This window comes from Trachinotus anak, unplaced genomic scaffold (genome assembly GCF_046630095.1).
Source record: "Trachinotus anak isolate AG129_WGS33_773 ecotype Australia unplaced genomic scaffold, CSIRO_AGI_Tana_v1 ptg000032l, whole genome shotgun sequence".
NCBI lineage: Eukaryota > Metazoa > Chordata > Actinopteri > Carangiformes > Carangidae > Trachinotus > Trachinotus anak.
In genome coordinates this window covers 6482663-6501087 of record NW_027273883.1, presented here as the reverse complement: position 1 = coordinate 6501087, position 18425 = coordinate 6482663, and the positions used below count along the sequence as shown (strand labels likewise).

At 41.4% G+C, this 18425-nt stretch overlaps 1 protein-coding gene across 1 annotated transcript; it reads left to right on the top strand.

Annotated features, from left to right (window-relative positions):
- Nucleotides 1-355: 355 nt before the first annotated feature.
- dhx16 (DEAH (Asp-Glu-Ala-His) box polypeptide 16) lies at nt 356-18114 on the top strand. The gene is made up of 21 exons (XM_071470280.1): nt 356-633; nt 1717-1932; nt 2090-2322; nt 2657-2825; nt 2925-2981; nt 3150-3404; nt 3526-3759; nt 4451-4642; nt 5040-5150; nt 5427-5542; nt 6689-6899; nt 7033-7131; nt 8236-8388; nt 8848-8988; nt 9844-10006; nt 10156-10274; nt 12226-12293; nt 13217-13379; nt 14073-14234; nt 16720-16893; nt 17232-18114. Exons 2-21 carry the CDS (start codon nt 1735-1737, stop codon nt 17358-17360), a joined length of 3147 nt encoding a protein of 1048 aa, XP_071326381.1. The 5' UTR covers nt 356-633; nt 1717-1734; the 3' UTR covers nt 17361-18114.
- Nucleotides 18115-18425: the final 311 nt, after the last annotated feature.

The following is an 18425-nucleotide window of genomic DNA, read 5'->3' as shown; positions in this document are numbered from 1 at the left end:
TATTAGTAGTATTGTGGTCCCAGTTCACTTTGCAGCACCACTGTTGATTCACAACTTGTTTGTGAAATGTGCAAATGATTGATTGCGTTGTTTTTAAAGCGCTATTTCTGCTTTCTCTGGGTTTTCTCGCTGCATAAGTGGAAGATTAATTTGCATTCAACCCATAAATGATCAATCTTACACAAATCTTATTTATAGTTCACTTGATATATTTTGTCCCCCGTTATTATGTGTGTAGAGTATTTTGTGAGGCAGCTGTAGGGGCAGGGTCGATGGTTGTTGTTGTTCCTCAGGTGGCCGCAGGGGGCAGTGAGCGCCGCAGCCTCTGACGCGGCTCTTCTCTTCTTCGGTGGTTATTCACGACGCGTTTCCGCTTTCAACTTTAGCGTGCTTTTGGGTCAGCAAAAGACGTGTTGATATCTGTATCTGGTCATTTAGGAGAAAAATAAAGCCACAAATAGGTTTACATGGCCGTGGAGGGATGTACGTATTTATTAAGTGACCTTACAGGGAGCTTGTGAGCTACGACGCAAACTGACGCCTCATTTTGTAGCTGGTGTTAGCTGAGTAAGCTAACTCACAGCCTGCTACTTCTACCATAACAACAGCGTTTTCTGAGCGTTTTGAAAAGCGGTAAGTGAAATTAATTAATTAATTTTGTCTTAAATAAAGTGTAGCAGCTACAGAAAGAAACAGCAGAAAATCTCACTTGTTTACGGTTGAATTTTAAGGTCGCAAAACATAAGGAAAGCACAAGAAAGAGTCCATGAAATTAAGTTTGTAGCTAAAAAGTGAACTTCCAGCTGGTTTGGATCTAATTCCAGGTCGATTTATGAGGGACTGATTCATTATTATTAGATTAGATTAATCATATGACTATCCATACGACAGGGTAAATTTTCAAGTAATCTGAAAAGGGTTAGAGTTAAGCAGAACTCAGTTGTTGGAAATTATAGGCCTTAAGTTTTAATGATCATGTGTAAGTTTTGTTTGTTTGTTTGTTTTTAGCAGTTTTAGGATTATTTAGTCAAACACAATTTGTTGTATGAGCTGCTTCTTGCTTTAGTGCAGCATACTGAACTCTGTTGACACCTGTCTTGCCTGATTTGGGGAAAGCCTTCAGCACTGGGAACCATTGTATACTGTTGACAAAGTTACAGTACATGGCGTTTGGTATATTGTAAGATCATTTACATCTAATTCCCTGTGGTGTTGAAAGAGCTCTATCAGAACCTAGGGATAATACATATGGAGTGCCTTAAGGCTCTCTTAGGGCCTTTTTTAAATTATATTATATGCCTAGAAAAGAGTTTCCTTCATTTACAATAGGTTGTGTTTGTAATTCACTGTACAATGTTGCAAAACTATATAAATTACAATAATATGACATAGGTGATAAAGTCTTTGTGAACCTCTAACCAGTTTTTATATTAAAAATGTCTTAATAAATCACTTATCAAAACTAAAATAAACTTTATGTTGACTGTATTAACTGACTAACTGTGTCAGCACAAGAAGCTATGTAGACGTTACATTGTTAAAGAAATTGACAGACCCTTGCTGCGTTGTTAATTTTGGACATAGTACAGATGTGCACCAAAGGGATTGGTAATTAACGTTACCTTGGGATGTTTGGTTGTGACCAGCAGTTTGTGTAAAAGCATGGCAGACATCTTTGTCTGGATTATGGATAACCATGTTCTTGTGTTGTCACAGCTCCCTCAACAGACCACCATGGCCAATCTAGAGCAGTGGGTTAGTGACCGTCTCCATGACATCCTCGGGTTGAGTGACAGATATGTGTCTCAATTCATGATTGGAACTGCACGGAAAGCATCGACTGCACAAGACTTTGTGACTCGCCTTGAGCAGACGGGCACAATTGACATCGACCAGAGTGTGATTGCCTTTGCCCAAGAGCTCTTTGACAAGGTATAGTCGTAAATTGTCTTCTTGTTCCTTGTAAGATTTTGCATTCACATATTTTCGTGAACTTTAAATGCCTCAAATGTTACAGGAGTTGCATTTATAATCTGGGAAGTTTTGGTGGGAATGAATTCTCTAACAATCTTTTATCACTGTGTGACAGATTCCTCGCAAGCAGGTTGTTGAGAAAGCATCCCGGGCGTTAGAACGGCAAGCCATTGAAATGGATAGGAAGAATCGGACGTACACATTACTGGAGGACAGCGACAGTGACGGAGACACAGTGAGGGAGAAACAGAAAGGGAAAAAGAAAAGCAAGGACAGAGGAAACAAGAGGAAGCACATCAGGCAGAAGAAAGAGAGCGAGTCTTCTAGTGAGGATGAAGCACCTAAACGGTAACCCAGACATTCTGTATTGGTGAAAATATGAGATTTGTGCTCTAAAATTAAAATTAAAAAAAAAAAAAGTGAGGCAGAATAAAGATATTTAAAAATAAAATATAAAAATATTTATTGTGCATTTATATTAATACTATACTATTAATACTTATATTAAATATTACTACTCTCATTACACTGAGATCAAACCCAGAGAAAAGTAAAGCAACCTGTAAATATTTATCAACGAGGAATCATTCGGAGCCTTTTAAACTAGTAACAAAAAGTTTAAATCAGTTCTGAATTTTGTAAAGAAGAAGCAGCGGTTTGATCAATTTTTTTCTGATATCAGGAGTAATTCAGGACAGTCGGTAAAGAAAGAAGAGGAGGAAGAGGAAGAGTGGGAGAAGGAAGAGCGAGAGCGACTGCAGGACATTGAAGAGAGAGACGCGTTTGCCGAGCGAGTGAGGCAGAAAGACAAAGACAAGACCCGCAGCATAGCAGAGAGGACTGACAAAAAGGTGGGAGACGACAGCTCATGCATTTTTTTTTTTTTCCCCAAAGATGAGCCTCTTTGTCTCGGTGGTAAACAATTTCGCATTTTGTTTGTTTTTGTCCAGGCTTATGAGGAAGCTCAGAAGAGGCTGAAGATGGCTGAAGATGATCAGAAGAATATGGTAGGCAATCTGAGCTGGGAGACAAGTTTCTGTTTGTGCTGAAAAAAAAACATCCTATGTTTATTAACAGAAAATTTGTCACAAATTACTCAGGGGAATTAAGATTACCCGAAAGTCTAACTGTGTAATTAAGTCTCTGATCCTTTGTCCTCATCTTTCCATCTCTAGTTGCCAGAGTTGAGGAAGCAATCTCGCTGGGAGTATCTTAAGAAGAGAGAGGAAGAGAAGCTGGAGGACCTGGAGGCAGAGATCATTGACGACGAGTACCTTTTCTCTACAGACGAACTGACTGAGAGGGAGAAAAAGGAGTTGGAATACAAACGCACCCTTCGGGACCTGGCAAAGGATTACAAAAAGGCTGGTGCTAAAGAACAGGAAGAGAGGAAGAACAGATACTATATGCCAGAAGAGACGAGGAGCAAGGTAGGAACGAGAGATGCCCCACACTGACACAATGTGCAGAAACCGTTGCCTACTAAAGTAAGCAGAGGTTAAATTCTTTGTTTCCTTCCCATCTATCCCTCTCCCTTTCCCCACTGAGCAGGATGTGCCCCAGAGGGACCTGGAGCTGGAGGAAACTCCCATGGAGCTGGGAGGAGAGCAAGGCCGCTGGGAGGAGGAGAGGCTGAAGACAGCCTCCCTCAGCTTCGGGGCCAAGAAGGAGCGAGAGCAAGGGATGAGGCAGGAGCAGGAGAAGTACCAGCTGATCCTGGAGGAGGATGAGATGATCGACTTTGTCAGCACTGCCATTACCATGAAGGGAACTCGGACAGAAAAGGTGGGATTCATCTGTGTTTTCTAATCCGTTGTTATAATTTGTGTCTCAAGAACACTTGAGTGTTTCTCTCTTTTGTTCTTCCTGCCACAGTTTTCACTCTGTACTTCACTGAATCATCAAAATCTGTTGCATCATTTTTTTTTAGCATTTTAAACTGATAAACTTCATTTAAACCGTCCACCATGAGTCCAGTGTTGTTCTTGGAGCAATGTAGTGGAGTACTCTTATGTTAACTAGAGTCAAGGATTTCTGCCTGAGGATCTCAAACTATGTACCGGTTCATGTGGTACTAAAAGATCATAAGAGATCTTAAAATCCAGTCTTAAAATACTTTGAGAAACTAAAAGAGGAATGATGTGTTCCTGCCTTTTGGTTCTGGTTAAAAGCCTGGCACCTCAATTCTGTGCTGTCTGGAGTCGATCAATAGATTTTTGGCTAAGATAAGTAAAAAGGCTGCTGCAATAATCAAGGCATGAAGAAATTAAAGCCTGTAAAAAGCTCAAAACTTCAATTACAACAGGCTGTCTTGCAACAGGCTTGACCGTCTCCATAAAGGGTTTTTGAGCTTTGAGAAAGTGATGGAAACCAGAAAAGAGATACACGAATATAATCCCTGCAACAGCTAGTGTGTCTCTACGTCCTGTCAACATGTCCTAGAGCAAACATCTTCTTCTGCTCCTGTCGTGTTCAGGATCAGGAGGCCCCGGCTCTGTCGCAGGCAGAGCTGAAGAAACAGTCCATGCAGGAGGTGAGACGCAGCCTTCCCATCTTCCCCTACAGAGAGGACCTGCTAGCTGCCATCCATGAGCACCAGATCCTGGTCATTGAGGGGGAGACAGGCTCTGGAAAAACCACCCAGATCCCACAGTACCTCCTGGAAGACGTGAGCGCAGAATCTTATCACGGCATCATATCCTTCAGTATTGAGCCTGTGACACTCTATTATAAAACCATGACTAGTATACACAACAAAAATCCACCGATGGGCAACAGAGAAAAGATAAACCCAGCTCAGCTAAACCTCACTGATTAACACATTATGTCTTTGTTTCATGAGTCATACTAAAACAAGTTGTAGTTTTATGGAGGTTACCAGATAGTCCACCACATAGTCCACTGTAACACCACAAATTGTTGTTCTTTCACTTTTATGTTTCTGTTCATTTTAGACTAGGATTTTGTTACATTTTGTTACAGACAACTCCTTCAAAGTTCACTGTAGCTCTCCATGGTAACCAGTGAAAATGAATTGACCCTCAAACCTGGCGTTCTTCCCTCAGGGCTACACTAAGGGAGGGATGAAGATCGGATGCACACAGCCTCGCAGAGTGGCAGCCATGTCAGTTGCAGCCAGAGTGGCACAGGAAATGAGCGTCAAGCTTGGGAACGAGGTGAGCTCAGGACTTTATCATGCTAACCCCATTTTTCACTTTATTACAGTTTTATTGATTCTAGATGGCGCAGCAGGGCACTGTTTAATATCTGTACATCAGTGTGTTCTGTATTTTACTATAACTCATCTTTTTGTGCACTAATATAGAACATCTTTCCCAGCATTTATTATTTATTTCAGATTATTGTTGACTGTTGAAAATTAAAGCGGTTAGAAATTAAAATCAGAAACTCTTGGATCAGTTTTCTCAAATTAACTTTATTGCTTGATCCAGGTGGGTTACAGCATTCGTTTTGAGGACTGCACATCAGAGAGAACCGTGCTCAAGTACATGACAGACGGCATGCTGCTCCGAGAGTTTCTCACTGAGCCCGACCTGGCCAGCTACAGGTAATGAAAAGAAGGGAATCACTAAGAAGCAGTCACTAAGCCTTCTGAGCAGGTCCACAGTTTGATTTCCCTCATGGCAGCTGTCAAAAGATCTGTGATAAACTGTAGCTTGTTTCAGTGTTGTTGTAGTAGTATCAGGACTACAGCAGTGTAAACATTTCACTTGCGACTAAAAACAGATGTGTGCGAACTGTGAAATATATTTCACAGTTTATATTTGCACTATGTGCAAATATAAACTGTGAAATATATTTTCAGTTTATATTTGCACTGTGTGCAAATTTAAAGTAGACTATTAAAATTTCAGCCCAAGCAGCCTCTTGAGTTGATAAAACAACAACAATGATGATCATGTAGCAACTTCTGACCCTTACGATGCAGTAAATCCACCAGTATCAGATTTTTATTCCTTATTGTTTTCGGGCTGTCCGTCCCATTCTTGTGTATACGATATCACAGAAGAACCGTGACGGAACTTCTTCAAATTTGGCATGAACATTCACCTGAACTGAAGGACGAACTGATTAGATTTGGGTCAAGGTCAAGGTCACAGTGACCTCACAAAACATGATTTTGGCCTTGTGAATGCAATATTTAGAGAACTCCTTAAGAGAATTGCTTCAAACTAGGCACAAATGTCCACCTGGTCCCAAGGACAAACTGATTAGACTTTGGTGGTCAAAGGTCAAGGTCATGGTGACCTCACAAAACATGATTTTGGGCTTCTCTGTAATGCTTTGAGGGAATTTCTTCAAATTTGGTACAAACATTCACTTGGACTCAATGACAAACTCATTAGATTTCACACAGCAATTATGACAAATTTTCACACAAATGGTTGATATTTTATATTAACTCTGGATAAACAGGGATAAATTCATAATATTTTTTTGGAAAATTTGTGGTTTCCAACTGTTTTCTGCATTTTTGTGTTCCATCACACTTCACACGTTCAACTTTCAGTTTGGCTCAGGTCTCTACTTTCTTCCTACTGCCTGACATCTTGCCTCATGTCATCTGTCGCCCACAATCTTCCCACAGTTCTTCTCTGCAGTTTCACATTTCAAACTATGCGCACCTGTAGGTATTACCAGATCTGCTCAGTCATCTACGTCCCCCCCACTCTCTGTCTCTCTCTCCATCCAGTGTGATCATCATAGATGAGGCTCATGAGCGAACGCTCCACACAGACATCCTGTTTGGTCTGATTAAGGACATCGCCCGGTTCAGACCAGACCTGAAGGTGCTGGTGGCCAGCGCTACTCTGGACACTGAGCGCTTCTCCTGCTTTTTCGACGACGCTCCTGTCTTCAGGATCCCTGGCAGGAGGTTCCCAGTCGATATCTTCTACACAAAAGTAGGAACTAGCATGTTGAAAGAGAGAAAGACCACATTTTTTTAAAGGATTACACATTTTCAGATGAATCTAGACAACCCATCCCCCAAAAAATCAGTTCTAAGTATCTGTTTGTTGTGTGTTTGTTGCTCAGGCTCCAGAGGCAGACTACCTGGAAGCATGTGTGGTGTCGGTGCTGCAGATCCACGTCACCCAGTCTCCTGGAGACGTTCTGGTCTTCCTCACTGGACAGGTATCTGTATATCATCCATAATTTCAATGTGTGTTTATACACATCATATTTTTGTTTCCCTGCATGTTGCAGAGAGATACATTTGCCTTTTAAACACATTAAAGAAGTGGTTGTAACCACAATGTTGTGTAAGGGTGCTTTTACTGTACAAACAATGAGTTCCTCATTGGTCCATTCGACTGTTTACAGCTCTTGGTGCTTTTGTAAAAAGCCAAGAGGAACTTGAGTCACAGCAGAACTCAGAGAAGAATAAGAATTAGCTTTATTAGCCACGTGTATGTTGTAATGTAATGAATTTGACTCTGGCCTTTAATGTCTTTGTGTACTGGTCTGCTCCGGTGTAGGAGCTTAAAACAGTTTGATTTTACTCGAACTGGCTAAACCAACATTTGTCATTACGACAAGCTCTGGCAAATTAAAGAGTAGCCTCCATTAGCATCACAGTGCTAAATCCTACTGCATTAGTAACAACTTGATTAATTCTAGTTCATTATTATGTTGGAGCCACCAGTGTACTAATTTACTGTTTACTGATGAGCTGAGGCCGGCAACATGAAGATCAAATTTTATATTTGGCTGTTGGCAGACCAGCTTAGAGGCACATCACTGCCACCAAGTGCACTAGAGTCACTACACTCTCATTCATGGGCCCTCAGTCTCATTAGCCTCCACTCAGAAGCGTCTGCTGAGTCAAGTAGGACACCCAGTGGTGTCATTTGGTACATCAGTGTGGTCCCGTATTTGGCTGAATATCAGACTGGTTTGAAGATGTTTATACCGGCCCAACCCAGGCGCCTTGAATTGTACTTAAACACTGTTCCATGAACAATATTCAGGAAGATGGAAAATAGAAAAACAGAGTAACAATGAACAACAACATACAATGTACACCAACTATTTCTACAAATTGTGAACAAGTATATAAATAGCGCATGGATGTGTACAAGGAGTGCAAGGAGGGCTGGAATAAATATTGAATGGGTTTTGTAAAAGGTTATGTGAGCAAAGTTTCCATGATATTACTGCTACAAAGGATAATTTCTTATCCTTTACCCTTGTTTGCTGGTTGACTCTATAACCCCTCTGCCTGCGTGTGTACGGCAGGAGGAGATCGAAGCGTGTTGCGAGCTGCTCCAGGAGAGATGCAGGCGGCTGGGATCCAAGATCGCAGAGCTGCTGGTCCTTCCCATCTACGCCAATCTGCCATCCGACATGCAGGCGAAGATCTTTAACCCCACTCCACCTGGGGCCCGTAAGGTGAGACGCTGTCTTATCTCTGCGCAGAACCATACAGAAACGTTTATTGTTTTCTGATATAAATCCTTTGGATGTAGTAGGTCACCGTGGATTAATATTTCACCTCAGCAGATACTAAATGGTCAATAGACTTTGATAACAAGTTTATTCCTTAGAGAGATACAAATGAAGAGAATAGGTGTGCTATCTGTTTTCTGTTCCAGCTAAGCCTGTTCACATTGACCCAGATTAAATGTCCATGTTGTTTTTCACAAACAGAGGCTGCTGTAGTACTTGAGATGTGGAAGAGAGACTTAATATTCTAGCTTTTTTGGAAAGGAAAATTCTTGTTTTGCTGTTTTTTTTCACATATTTCTTCCTATTCCCAACAGCTGGAGTCAATCTTTATCCTGCTTTGTTTGAACAGTGATTGCTCACTTTACCTCTTGGCGCTGTGTGTTCTCCTCCCTTCAATCCAAGGTGGTGGTTGCTACCAATATAGCAGAAACCTCACTCACCATAGATGGCATCATATACGTCATCGATCCAGGCTTCTGCAAGCAGAAGAGTTACAACGCCCGCACTGGCATGGAGTCACTCATCGTCACGCCCTGCTCACGGGTAGCTGCTCGCCGGTTTTCTTAATGTTTTACAAGCAGGAAGTCAGTGTGGAGTGTAGCGAATGCACGTGTTTTCAAAACCCTACAATTCAGGCCCATGCTACAAGCTGTGATATTATACTGACATGATTCTGCTTTATTCATTCGTTCCCTTTCTGGCTTAAGTTCCTGTTGCTATTTCTGCTGCAGTAAATACAAGTGAAAGGTCAGAGCTCTGATCGGTTCACAAAGCCTGCTAAATATTTCTCAGAATTAGAGAGACATGTCCACATTGATGGAGGAGGTCATAGGGCCTGACAACACCACATCCACCGCAGATATCAGATAAACAAAGTGTTCCTAATGTGTGTTGCAGCCGCTGGTGGAAGAAATTCAGGAGCTCTGATGCTAATTTATCAGTATGATGATGCACTAAACCACAACTGATCACCAAACCAGATTATTTTTACATCTGATTTATCAGTGTGAATTAAAACACATCTTTTTACCCAGTGGTGTAATATAATTTATATTTTGTTGATAGTGAAATTTTGAACTAATGAGCCCGTGTCATGGAAAACATCACCAGCTGCTCCCAGAACAGTGAACTGATCTAATTAGTGCTGCTACATAAATAACAGTCAGTTTTTCAGACTGCTTTAGGAGGAAGTCTCATTTTCTCTCTAGTGTGCAGTTGCTGGTGCAGCTGTTATTGTTTAACCATGTGTGTGCGTTGTTAGTCTGTTTTGGTTTTACCAGCTCATGCTGCGCGTTTGCAGTCGCTGATGCAGCTGTTATTGTTTAACTGTGTGTGTGCATGGTTAGTCTCTGTTTTGGTTTTACCAGCTCATGCTGTGCGTTTCCCTTTTGCTCCCAGGCTTCAGCCAACCAGAGAGCAGGCCGTGCAGGCAGAGTGGCTGCTGGGAAGTGTTTCAGGCTGTACACAGCCTGGGCCTTTAAACATGAGATGGAGGAAACGACTGTGCCTGAGATTCAGAGGACCAACTTGGGAAATGTAGTCCTGCTGCTGAAGAGTCTAGGTGAGGCGAGGACGCGCTCGTCGGTGGTGAATGAATGAAAAGACTTTTAAAATGTTGTCATCTTATACACTTAGTCATTAAGTTGAAGCCGATTACATCACCATTTGGCGGATGTGACTGTGCAATAAGCTAATACTTTTCGTTCACAGGCATCAATGACCTCATTCACTTTGACTTCATGGACCCACCTCCTCATGAGACTCTGGTCTTGGCTCTGGAGCAGCTCTACGCCCTGGGAGCCCTTAACCACCTGGGAGAGCTCACAAAGGTGCAAACTCAAGGCCTGTATTTATCATTTCTAGTTAGCCATAAAGTGATAGTTCAGGTTATTCAGCATGGGGATGTGCGAGGTGGTTATCTATAGTCTGTACTATCTGCAGTAGATATGGATCAGTGCACTGCAGGAGCATCGGCACAGATGCTGAGTGATGTGCTGCTGTGGACAGGGACATCTGCAAAAACGTGTTTCAGCCACTTTAAAACTTGCACACAGAAAAAAGCGAATATCAATGTAGGTGCATGTTATATTTTGAATATTTTTTTCACTTCATCTTGCTGTCAAACAGCTCCCTCCTGTGGAACTACAGTTTGTGAACCATTGAGCTACCGTATTACTATGCACAAGCGCACCCACGGCACGCACTGTGTTACTCCACAGATCAGCTGTTTGAGTCAGACAGAGCCAAGCGCATGTCAAATAACTTGAGCTATCACTTTAATCAAAATATTCATAATTACATAACAAGTGACAGCATTGTGAAAAGGCTCAAAGTGATGCACTCATAGAGGATTATCTCCTGAATCTGCAGCTCTTTGGCCTAAAGATAAATATAACTACCTGCTCTGCAACTTCCCTGTTTTGCTTCACTCTCATAGCAGCAGGCAGCTGTTTTCAGTCAAATGGCTCTAAAAGCCCACTGTTCCCTCCCTGCTCAGCACTAAACGCAAGACAACGATAGAGATTATCCAGTGAGCGTAGTGGAGCAGTTAGAAGCTAAAGTGTCTGATATTTCCTTCAGGAGTTGGTAGAGACTGAAAATAGAGCTAAAAGAGAGTGAAGACTGGACTTCAATTCACCATGTGGACACAAACAAACTGTAAAAGAATGATGATGTTGCTCTGTAACTGCTGGATGTGTAAATAAGCAACCAACTGTTTACTAATAAGTTCTCCATATCAACTTAAAAGGTGATTATACGATATGTAAAATGCTGTGTTCACACAACACTGACGGGTTGTTAGTGGATTGTAGGGCATTTTCAAAACAGGTTTTGTTTGTTTGTGAGGTTTTGGCAGGAAATAAGCTGCATACTGACCTGTTGTCGTATTTTTAACTCTTCCTGTTAAACAGTGGTTAAAAATTTAACGTAACAGCTTATGTAACTCCAGTATTGTTAGCAGGAATTGCAGGAGGAAAAACTCTTTACCCAATGGGTTAAAAGCTTTGAGGCTTTAGATTCCAGAGGTCTCTAAGAACCTTGATGTTTTTTTTGTTTTTTTTTTAAAGAGTAACTTCACACTAAATTCTTTCTGTTAGTAAATGACACGCACAGTCTTTTTATTACACCTATCACTTCATCATAGTCTCCTTTTATAGGATCCATCACAAGTTGTTTTCCTTTTTCCAGCAAAAATTTGGGATATCTGTTCTTCAAATCTCTGAAAAATCTCTGTCAAAAACCATTATCGTCCTGTCACACGTGTACAATAAGTAATGGATTAATTATTCCCACTTCCTCCCCATTCCCACAGTGGAACAGAACACTCTTCACTGTAATCACAGAAAAGAGTGATGTAACCTTTGATTGGACATGCACAATCTGCGTTCATCTTTGCTTTGTCTGTTCGCATATGTGCTTGACATACTGTACATACCTGATTGACAGTGCTGATAGTTGGGATGAAGTGCTCACTGTGTTTACAACTTAGGGCCAACACAGTCTTATCAATCAGTGATTGTTAAGGATGTGAGGATGTTTGGCTGACTGCGTCCTGACAGGTTATTGTTTATTCATATGATTTTGATCGACTGATAAAATACACCTCTTCGATGCTCCATCACCAGTGATGTAACCCTGGGGTCATTGGGTGTTTCAGGTCACCCTCGCTCAGGTTGATCCGACCTCGACTTGTGTTCAGAACACAGAAGTTAATTTATTATGATTAAATAATGTTATATGATTAATATGACTAAATAACAGTTTGTTCCTTTTTGTCAGCTGGGTCGCAGGATGGCGGAGTTACCCGTGGACCCCATGCTGAGCAAGATGATCCTGGCCTCTGAGCAGTAAGTCACCAGTCTGACACTAACATGAACCTTCACTGTATGTCCATTTAACAGGACGCATTTCCTGCCCAAATACTATGTGAAGCATAAAATGTTGGTTTTCTTACATAAATCAAACTCCTCCAGGCTTGTATTTCTCCAGTCTGGTGTTCGGGGTTATGGGGGTTACTCCAGGAGTCGACCTACTCATAATCAGGCTGCTCCAACTTTAGCAATAACTTGAGTAATGTGGTGAGAGACCTGCAAGATTTGGTGGAATAGATGTATCACCAGGTTATGGAAAAGGTTAATCAATATGGACGACCACAGAAAAGCCAGAGGAATATTGAAATGGGATAAACAATAAAATGGGCACTGGATAAGATGCTGCTTGGATATTCATCATAAATATGGAGCTCACGATTAATTCTTCAAGCAGGAGAAGACTGATATATCTCTAAGGGAGAAAGTGATTCACAGGGGTAAAGGAAGACAGATGAATTCAGGAATAAACTAAAGCTGTGCACTTTTTGTGACATTAAAAATGATTGTTTTACTGAAAATTTATCAGAGATGGAAAAAAAAAAAACAGGTCTATTTGTACTCAGATATAAGCTGCTATACATCCTTCTGGTGTTGAAATTGGTCGGCTTGCTGTGGAAGCAGAATGTCCAGAGTGTGAGCTGGGATTATTTTCCTTTACTGACTTTCTTTTACTTTGTCAGTTAAAAAAAAAAAAAAAAAAGTGAGTTGCTGAATGTGGATGAGTCACATTGTGTGAAATAGTTTGAAAGAGTCCCCGAAACTGGCGGCTTATTAGTAAATGCGTGGAAGTTCAAAGAGAAAACCTGAATGAGTGATTACTGTTGTTGCTTTCTCATCTCTCTGCATTTCACTGTATTTCTATTTCATTTCATTCTATTTCCTTCTCTGCCTCTCCCCAGGTACAAGTGTTCAGAGGAAGTGTTGACAATTGCGGCCATGCTGTCGGTGAACAACTCTATTTTCTACCGGCCCAAAGACAAGGTGGTGCACGCCGACAACGCCAGAATGAACTTTGTGGTGCCAGGGGGAGACCACCTGGTGCTGCTCAACGTCTACACACAGGTATAAACACAGCTGGATAACAGCAGTTTGAGCTGAAGATATGTTTCAAAAATACCTGTAGCTGTTCGGTCTGGTTCCATCCAATCCAGTAAACCTGCAGGAAAGCCTTTCGGTTCTACATTAATCTTTGAGGCCACAGTTGAGTGTTGTTTTTGTACGACATTTTATTATAAGGTCTTTGCAAATACTTTGTCCATTTACCTACATGTGGAGGACAGAATATTGGAGCTGGTCTCAGAAGGTTGGAGTCATCGATGTGTTACAAACTGCATTAGCATTCATGATTAGTTTCAGGAAACCACGAGATTTTCCATGTTTTCTGTGACCTGGTTTACAAATATTTTTTGTGCGCACAGTTAAACAAGTTCTTGACGTCTTCCTATTTTTGGATTAGTTGACCACCTCAATTGTAATCTACTGCTTTCAAAGAGTTTATAACCTTTAATGTATTTTTTTTTTTTTTTTAATGCAGATTCATGTTTTGCAGAAATGTGTTTTCTTCTAGTTCCCTGTTCTACATATCACAAACCCTCAGATTCATCAGGCGGCCCCTTGTGAGAGTCAGCCCCCAAAGTTAGAAAGCACTGATTTGCAGCTATTGGTTGTGGAAACTGAAAAGCCCTGAGATATTCCCATTCCCACCCACAACCCAGGTGTTGTTCTAACTGCTGGCACAATGTCTTTCTCCCTCAGTGGGTGGAGAGCGGCTTCTCCACGCAGTGGTGCTACGAGAACTTCATCCAGTTTCGCTCCATGAGAAGAGCCCGGGATGTCCGGGACCAGCTGGAGGGTCTGATGGATCGTATTGAGGTGGAGGTGGTCAGCTCGGAGGGAGACAATGTCCCCATTCGCAAGGTAAGAGCGTCGTAAGGAAGTCGTCTAGAGTTTTACCACAGTGGAGTCTCAACTTTCTTTGGTTCTTGATGTTGATAAGGAGGATATGCCACAGTCTATGTGCTCAGCCCACATGGACTTCCACCTAAAAAAATGATGTTACATTGTTGATTAACCTGTCAAACATGAACATAACTTCCTTCATTACATTGCAAACAAAGAACTGTATCTTTTGTCCCATGCATCAAAAGATAAAATAAGCCAGAAAAGTTCCCTTTTTAAAACACAGCTCAGGTTTCTCATAATAATCCCAGAAGAACTCATCAGAAATAAAGCACATTATGCATAAGACAAGAGCCCCTTGCTTTAGCAGTGATGGGGACTAGTCTCCGCTCTGCAGACCTGACTTGGTCCGAGTTTGTATTTTTGCTGCAACCAAGACACACAAACAAACTTTATTCAAAATATTCAACTATACAACAAAAGCATGTTCAGTGTTCAGTCAGGGAGATTGAAGCTATGCACTGTAGTTGATTTTCATCATCTTATTAATTCAGGTTTCCACCACACATCAACAGACCGACTTTATTTTTACATCAGGAGCAATTTGCTCTGAGTGCCGTGAATATTACTCTGTTAATCTGTTTTACGAATAAAATAAAATAAGATAATGAATCAATCAAATATTTCCCATCACTCTTTCTGAGGTGTCCATGCAAAAAAGTTCCATTTAAACATCTTTCTAGTGAGCCATTGTTCAAGCATATTCAAGGGTCTGTTCCAAAGTAACTTTAACTGTGAGGTGAGGAGAGAGCTTGGGAGTCATACCAAGAAATAAAAGCACTGAAATACTAAATCTCTTGCATTTAAGACCTGACCTGAATTTCAAAAGCAGGTGAAGACGATGCTTGAATTCAATATTTGCTTCTTTTTTTTTAAATCTTAGTAACTTAACTCCAGGCTTAACACTGGTTCAAGGTAAACAACTCAAGATGTGTGATAAGTGTTTGAACCTTGAAGCAGTGAAGGGCAGGGCTAATGCTACGCTGAAGGCCTTAAGGCAGGCTACTTTTTTTTTAAAATATCCTTTTCGTTATCTGAAGTTGAAGTCCATTTTTTAGCTCTCATGTCTCCATAGGGCGGTGAAAGACACAGCCCCTGTTTTTGTTGAAGAGCACTTCAGGGAAGCAGATACTTTTGACAAAATACTGATACTACTCTAGATGAAGTATATTGCTCTGAAAATTGAAAATATGTCAGAAAATCCATGGAGAAAGCTGTAAGTTCTTACTGAACAGAGGCTGTATGAAAAGCCTTCTCATATCAGGGTCTGTGTGTGTCGTGAGCGCACGCCTAAACCACTTGAGATAAGCGAGGGTGTTTGTTTTATTAGCTGGGTTACACCTTTTTACATCAAATGCTGCCTTTACCTGTGTCAGAAATCTTGCAGCCAAACAGGCCAAAGCAATTCCACAAATTATTTTTGTTATCATGAATTAAAAGTTATTCGATGTATAGTTAATATTGTTATTGGCGTCTAAAGAAAACTTGTTGCTTCAAGATATTGTTGCTTATATTTCTACTTCACTTTTGAGTTGCATGAAGTGGCTTTTGTGTATTCATTTAAGCCATAAAGCATCTGTTGTTTAGATGAAACAGCAAAAGTCTCAACTGAACGACCGAACCCTCGTCCCGAACCCTGACCCCATACCAGCCTTTCATCTGAACTGGGGTAGCGCTGACACCTCCGTGCTTACTGCACACACAAACATAAACCAGCTGAATTAGTCATTTGAACATGTTTGTAACATTTTAAGGCGAAGTGACAGACTAATGCATATTTACTTTATCCAACACATGACTAGTTTGTGACAGACGTCATCTGTCAGATGAATATCAGTGTCATGGGATCTCCCATGAAGAATTAGTTTTGTGAACACACCCAACACCACCCGGTCTGGATGACAGCAGGTGTGAACAGACCAAGTGCATCTGAGAAAAGAGGAGCGGAGATGCAGCTGTGATGTTTGGAGGGGAGATGCATGTAGATGGTGTGTGTCAGCTGGTCCCACATGAAACCCACCCTCAGTACAAAACCTGTGAATAACTTGATATATATTCTGGAGATGTGCTGATATTTCAGTCACAGTAAAAAATTATCTATTTTTCCTGCTGTCTGCTGATCCCTTCAACAAGACACATCCAAGCTGAACGATATATTATTTCTAAACTCAGTGTGGTTTATGAACGTGCATCAGCACATCAGAAGATTAAATTACACTTTAATGAATCATATGTAAAATCTGGGTCATCTGGAAGACAAAAGAGCTTTAGCGGCACAGTTGAGAACTGGTTCCATTCAGAAACGTTCAGGAAGAAGTCAGAGCTGTGAGGTGGGTGGAGTGGAAAATGAGTTCAGTTTTCTTCAATGCTGTACAAATTATGCCGATTTAAGGGAGCTCACTTTACATTTAACTCTGATGTGTTTAACCCCCCACCCCTTCAGGCGGTGACTGCAGGATATTTCTATCACACGGCGCGACTGAGCAAAGGCGGCTACAAGACGGTGAAGCACCAGCAGACGGTCTACGTCCACCCCAACAGCTCCCTGTTCGAGGAGCAGCCCCGCTGGCTCATCTACCACGAGCTGGTCTTCACCACCAAGGAGTTCATGAGACAGGTCGGCCCACTCAGGATGTGATGTCATTTACTTCTAAATAGTTGCCCAGATCTCTCTGAAATATCTGCAGCGTTAGGAGATGTTAGGTGGCACCTGAGGACTGTTTTAATAATCTGGTAGAAAATGATTAAACACAGAAAACGGCTGCGGTTTAAAATGTAAATAACAGTCACACCTCCCTTTGATTCCAGTATGAAGGCTTCCACAGAATAACTGCTCATGGGCATGAGACAGCACATTAATGAGGAAGTGTGACGCGGGTTCCTGTACAATGTTTAACTATATTCCTTCCCATATCAGCATCACATTGTGTATTCTGTCTTCTGTCATGCATGCAGGTGATTGAGATAGAGAGCGGCTGGCTGCTTGAAGTCGCCCCTCACTACTACAAGAGCAAAGAGCTGGAGGACAGCAGCAGCAAGAAGATGCCCCGCAAGCAGGGTAAAACAAAGGAAGAGCTGGGCTGAAGAGAGGACCAAGGCTCAGGACACAGAAAAACAAAAAGCACAGGAGCGCATTCCCTTCCTCTCAGGGCTGGGTAAACGTGGGGAAAATAACTTTGAACGCTTGGAATTTGCATAAAAATAAAGAGGAAACGTGGACATGTAGTTGTGTGTGGCACCAGTTCAGTACATAAACAGCTACATGTTTGTGGCCTGTCTTCACATATGACATTATTCTGCCGTAGCTTGTTATGGCATTTTTTTTTTTTTTGACAGTGCTGTCTCACTATCAGCATTCAGCATAATAAATATGGACCAAATTTAGCTGCACGATTTGCCTGAACACAGACACATGGAGCAGAGTGATGGGTCCAGAGAGAAGTGGGTCACAGACCTACTGATTTGTTTAATCATAAACCAGTCGCGTCAGCAGAGCCACTACAAAGAAACTGTAATGCAATGTAATGTTTCCCTGCAGCAGTACACACTCAGCGTGTAGGTTTTTTCAGCTCATTAATGAACGTGAGACTTGAGGCTTGTTTTTCAGCTGCTTGGAAACACCCACCAGACTCTTTGTTGACTTGCCCTAAATGAATGGGCTTAGTCAAATTTTGCATTTGTGAAAGCAGCACACTTACAAAGTGTAAACTGGACTATTGCTGGGAAGTCTCCACCAAACTGAAATGACTCATATCCAAATGATGAGTTTCACTCACACGTGGGGCTCCTTATCTTGTTTATTTTCATTTTTCTAGAGCAATAAAGTTTTACAACCATCTGTTTTGTTTTGTCCTGTCCAATTTGCTGAATAGAATTAGTGTGTCAGTTGGTTTACAGCTTAGTGTTTAGTCATCACATCGCCATTTATTTCCTTTCAAGATTTAAATCAGTTTATTCCTTTGGGTTTAATCACACCAGGAAATTCACTGTTATATTTAGACGTCATATTTGAATGGCTCATTATGAACCTATTGGCATGCAGGTTACTTTGCACTATAAAGGGACTGAAATATTTTACAAAATCACTGTTGACATGGCATTTTAACACACATCTTTCTAGTTTGGATTGCCACCAGCGTGTTCATTTGC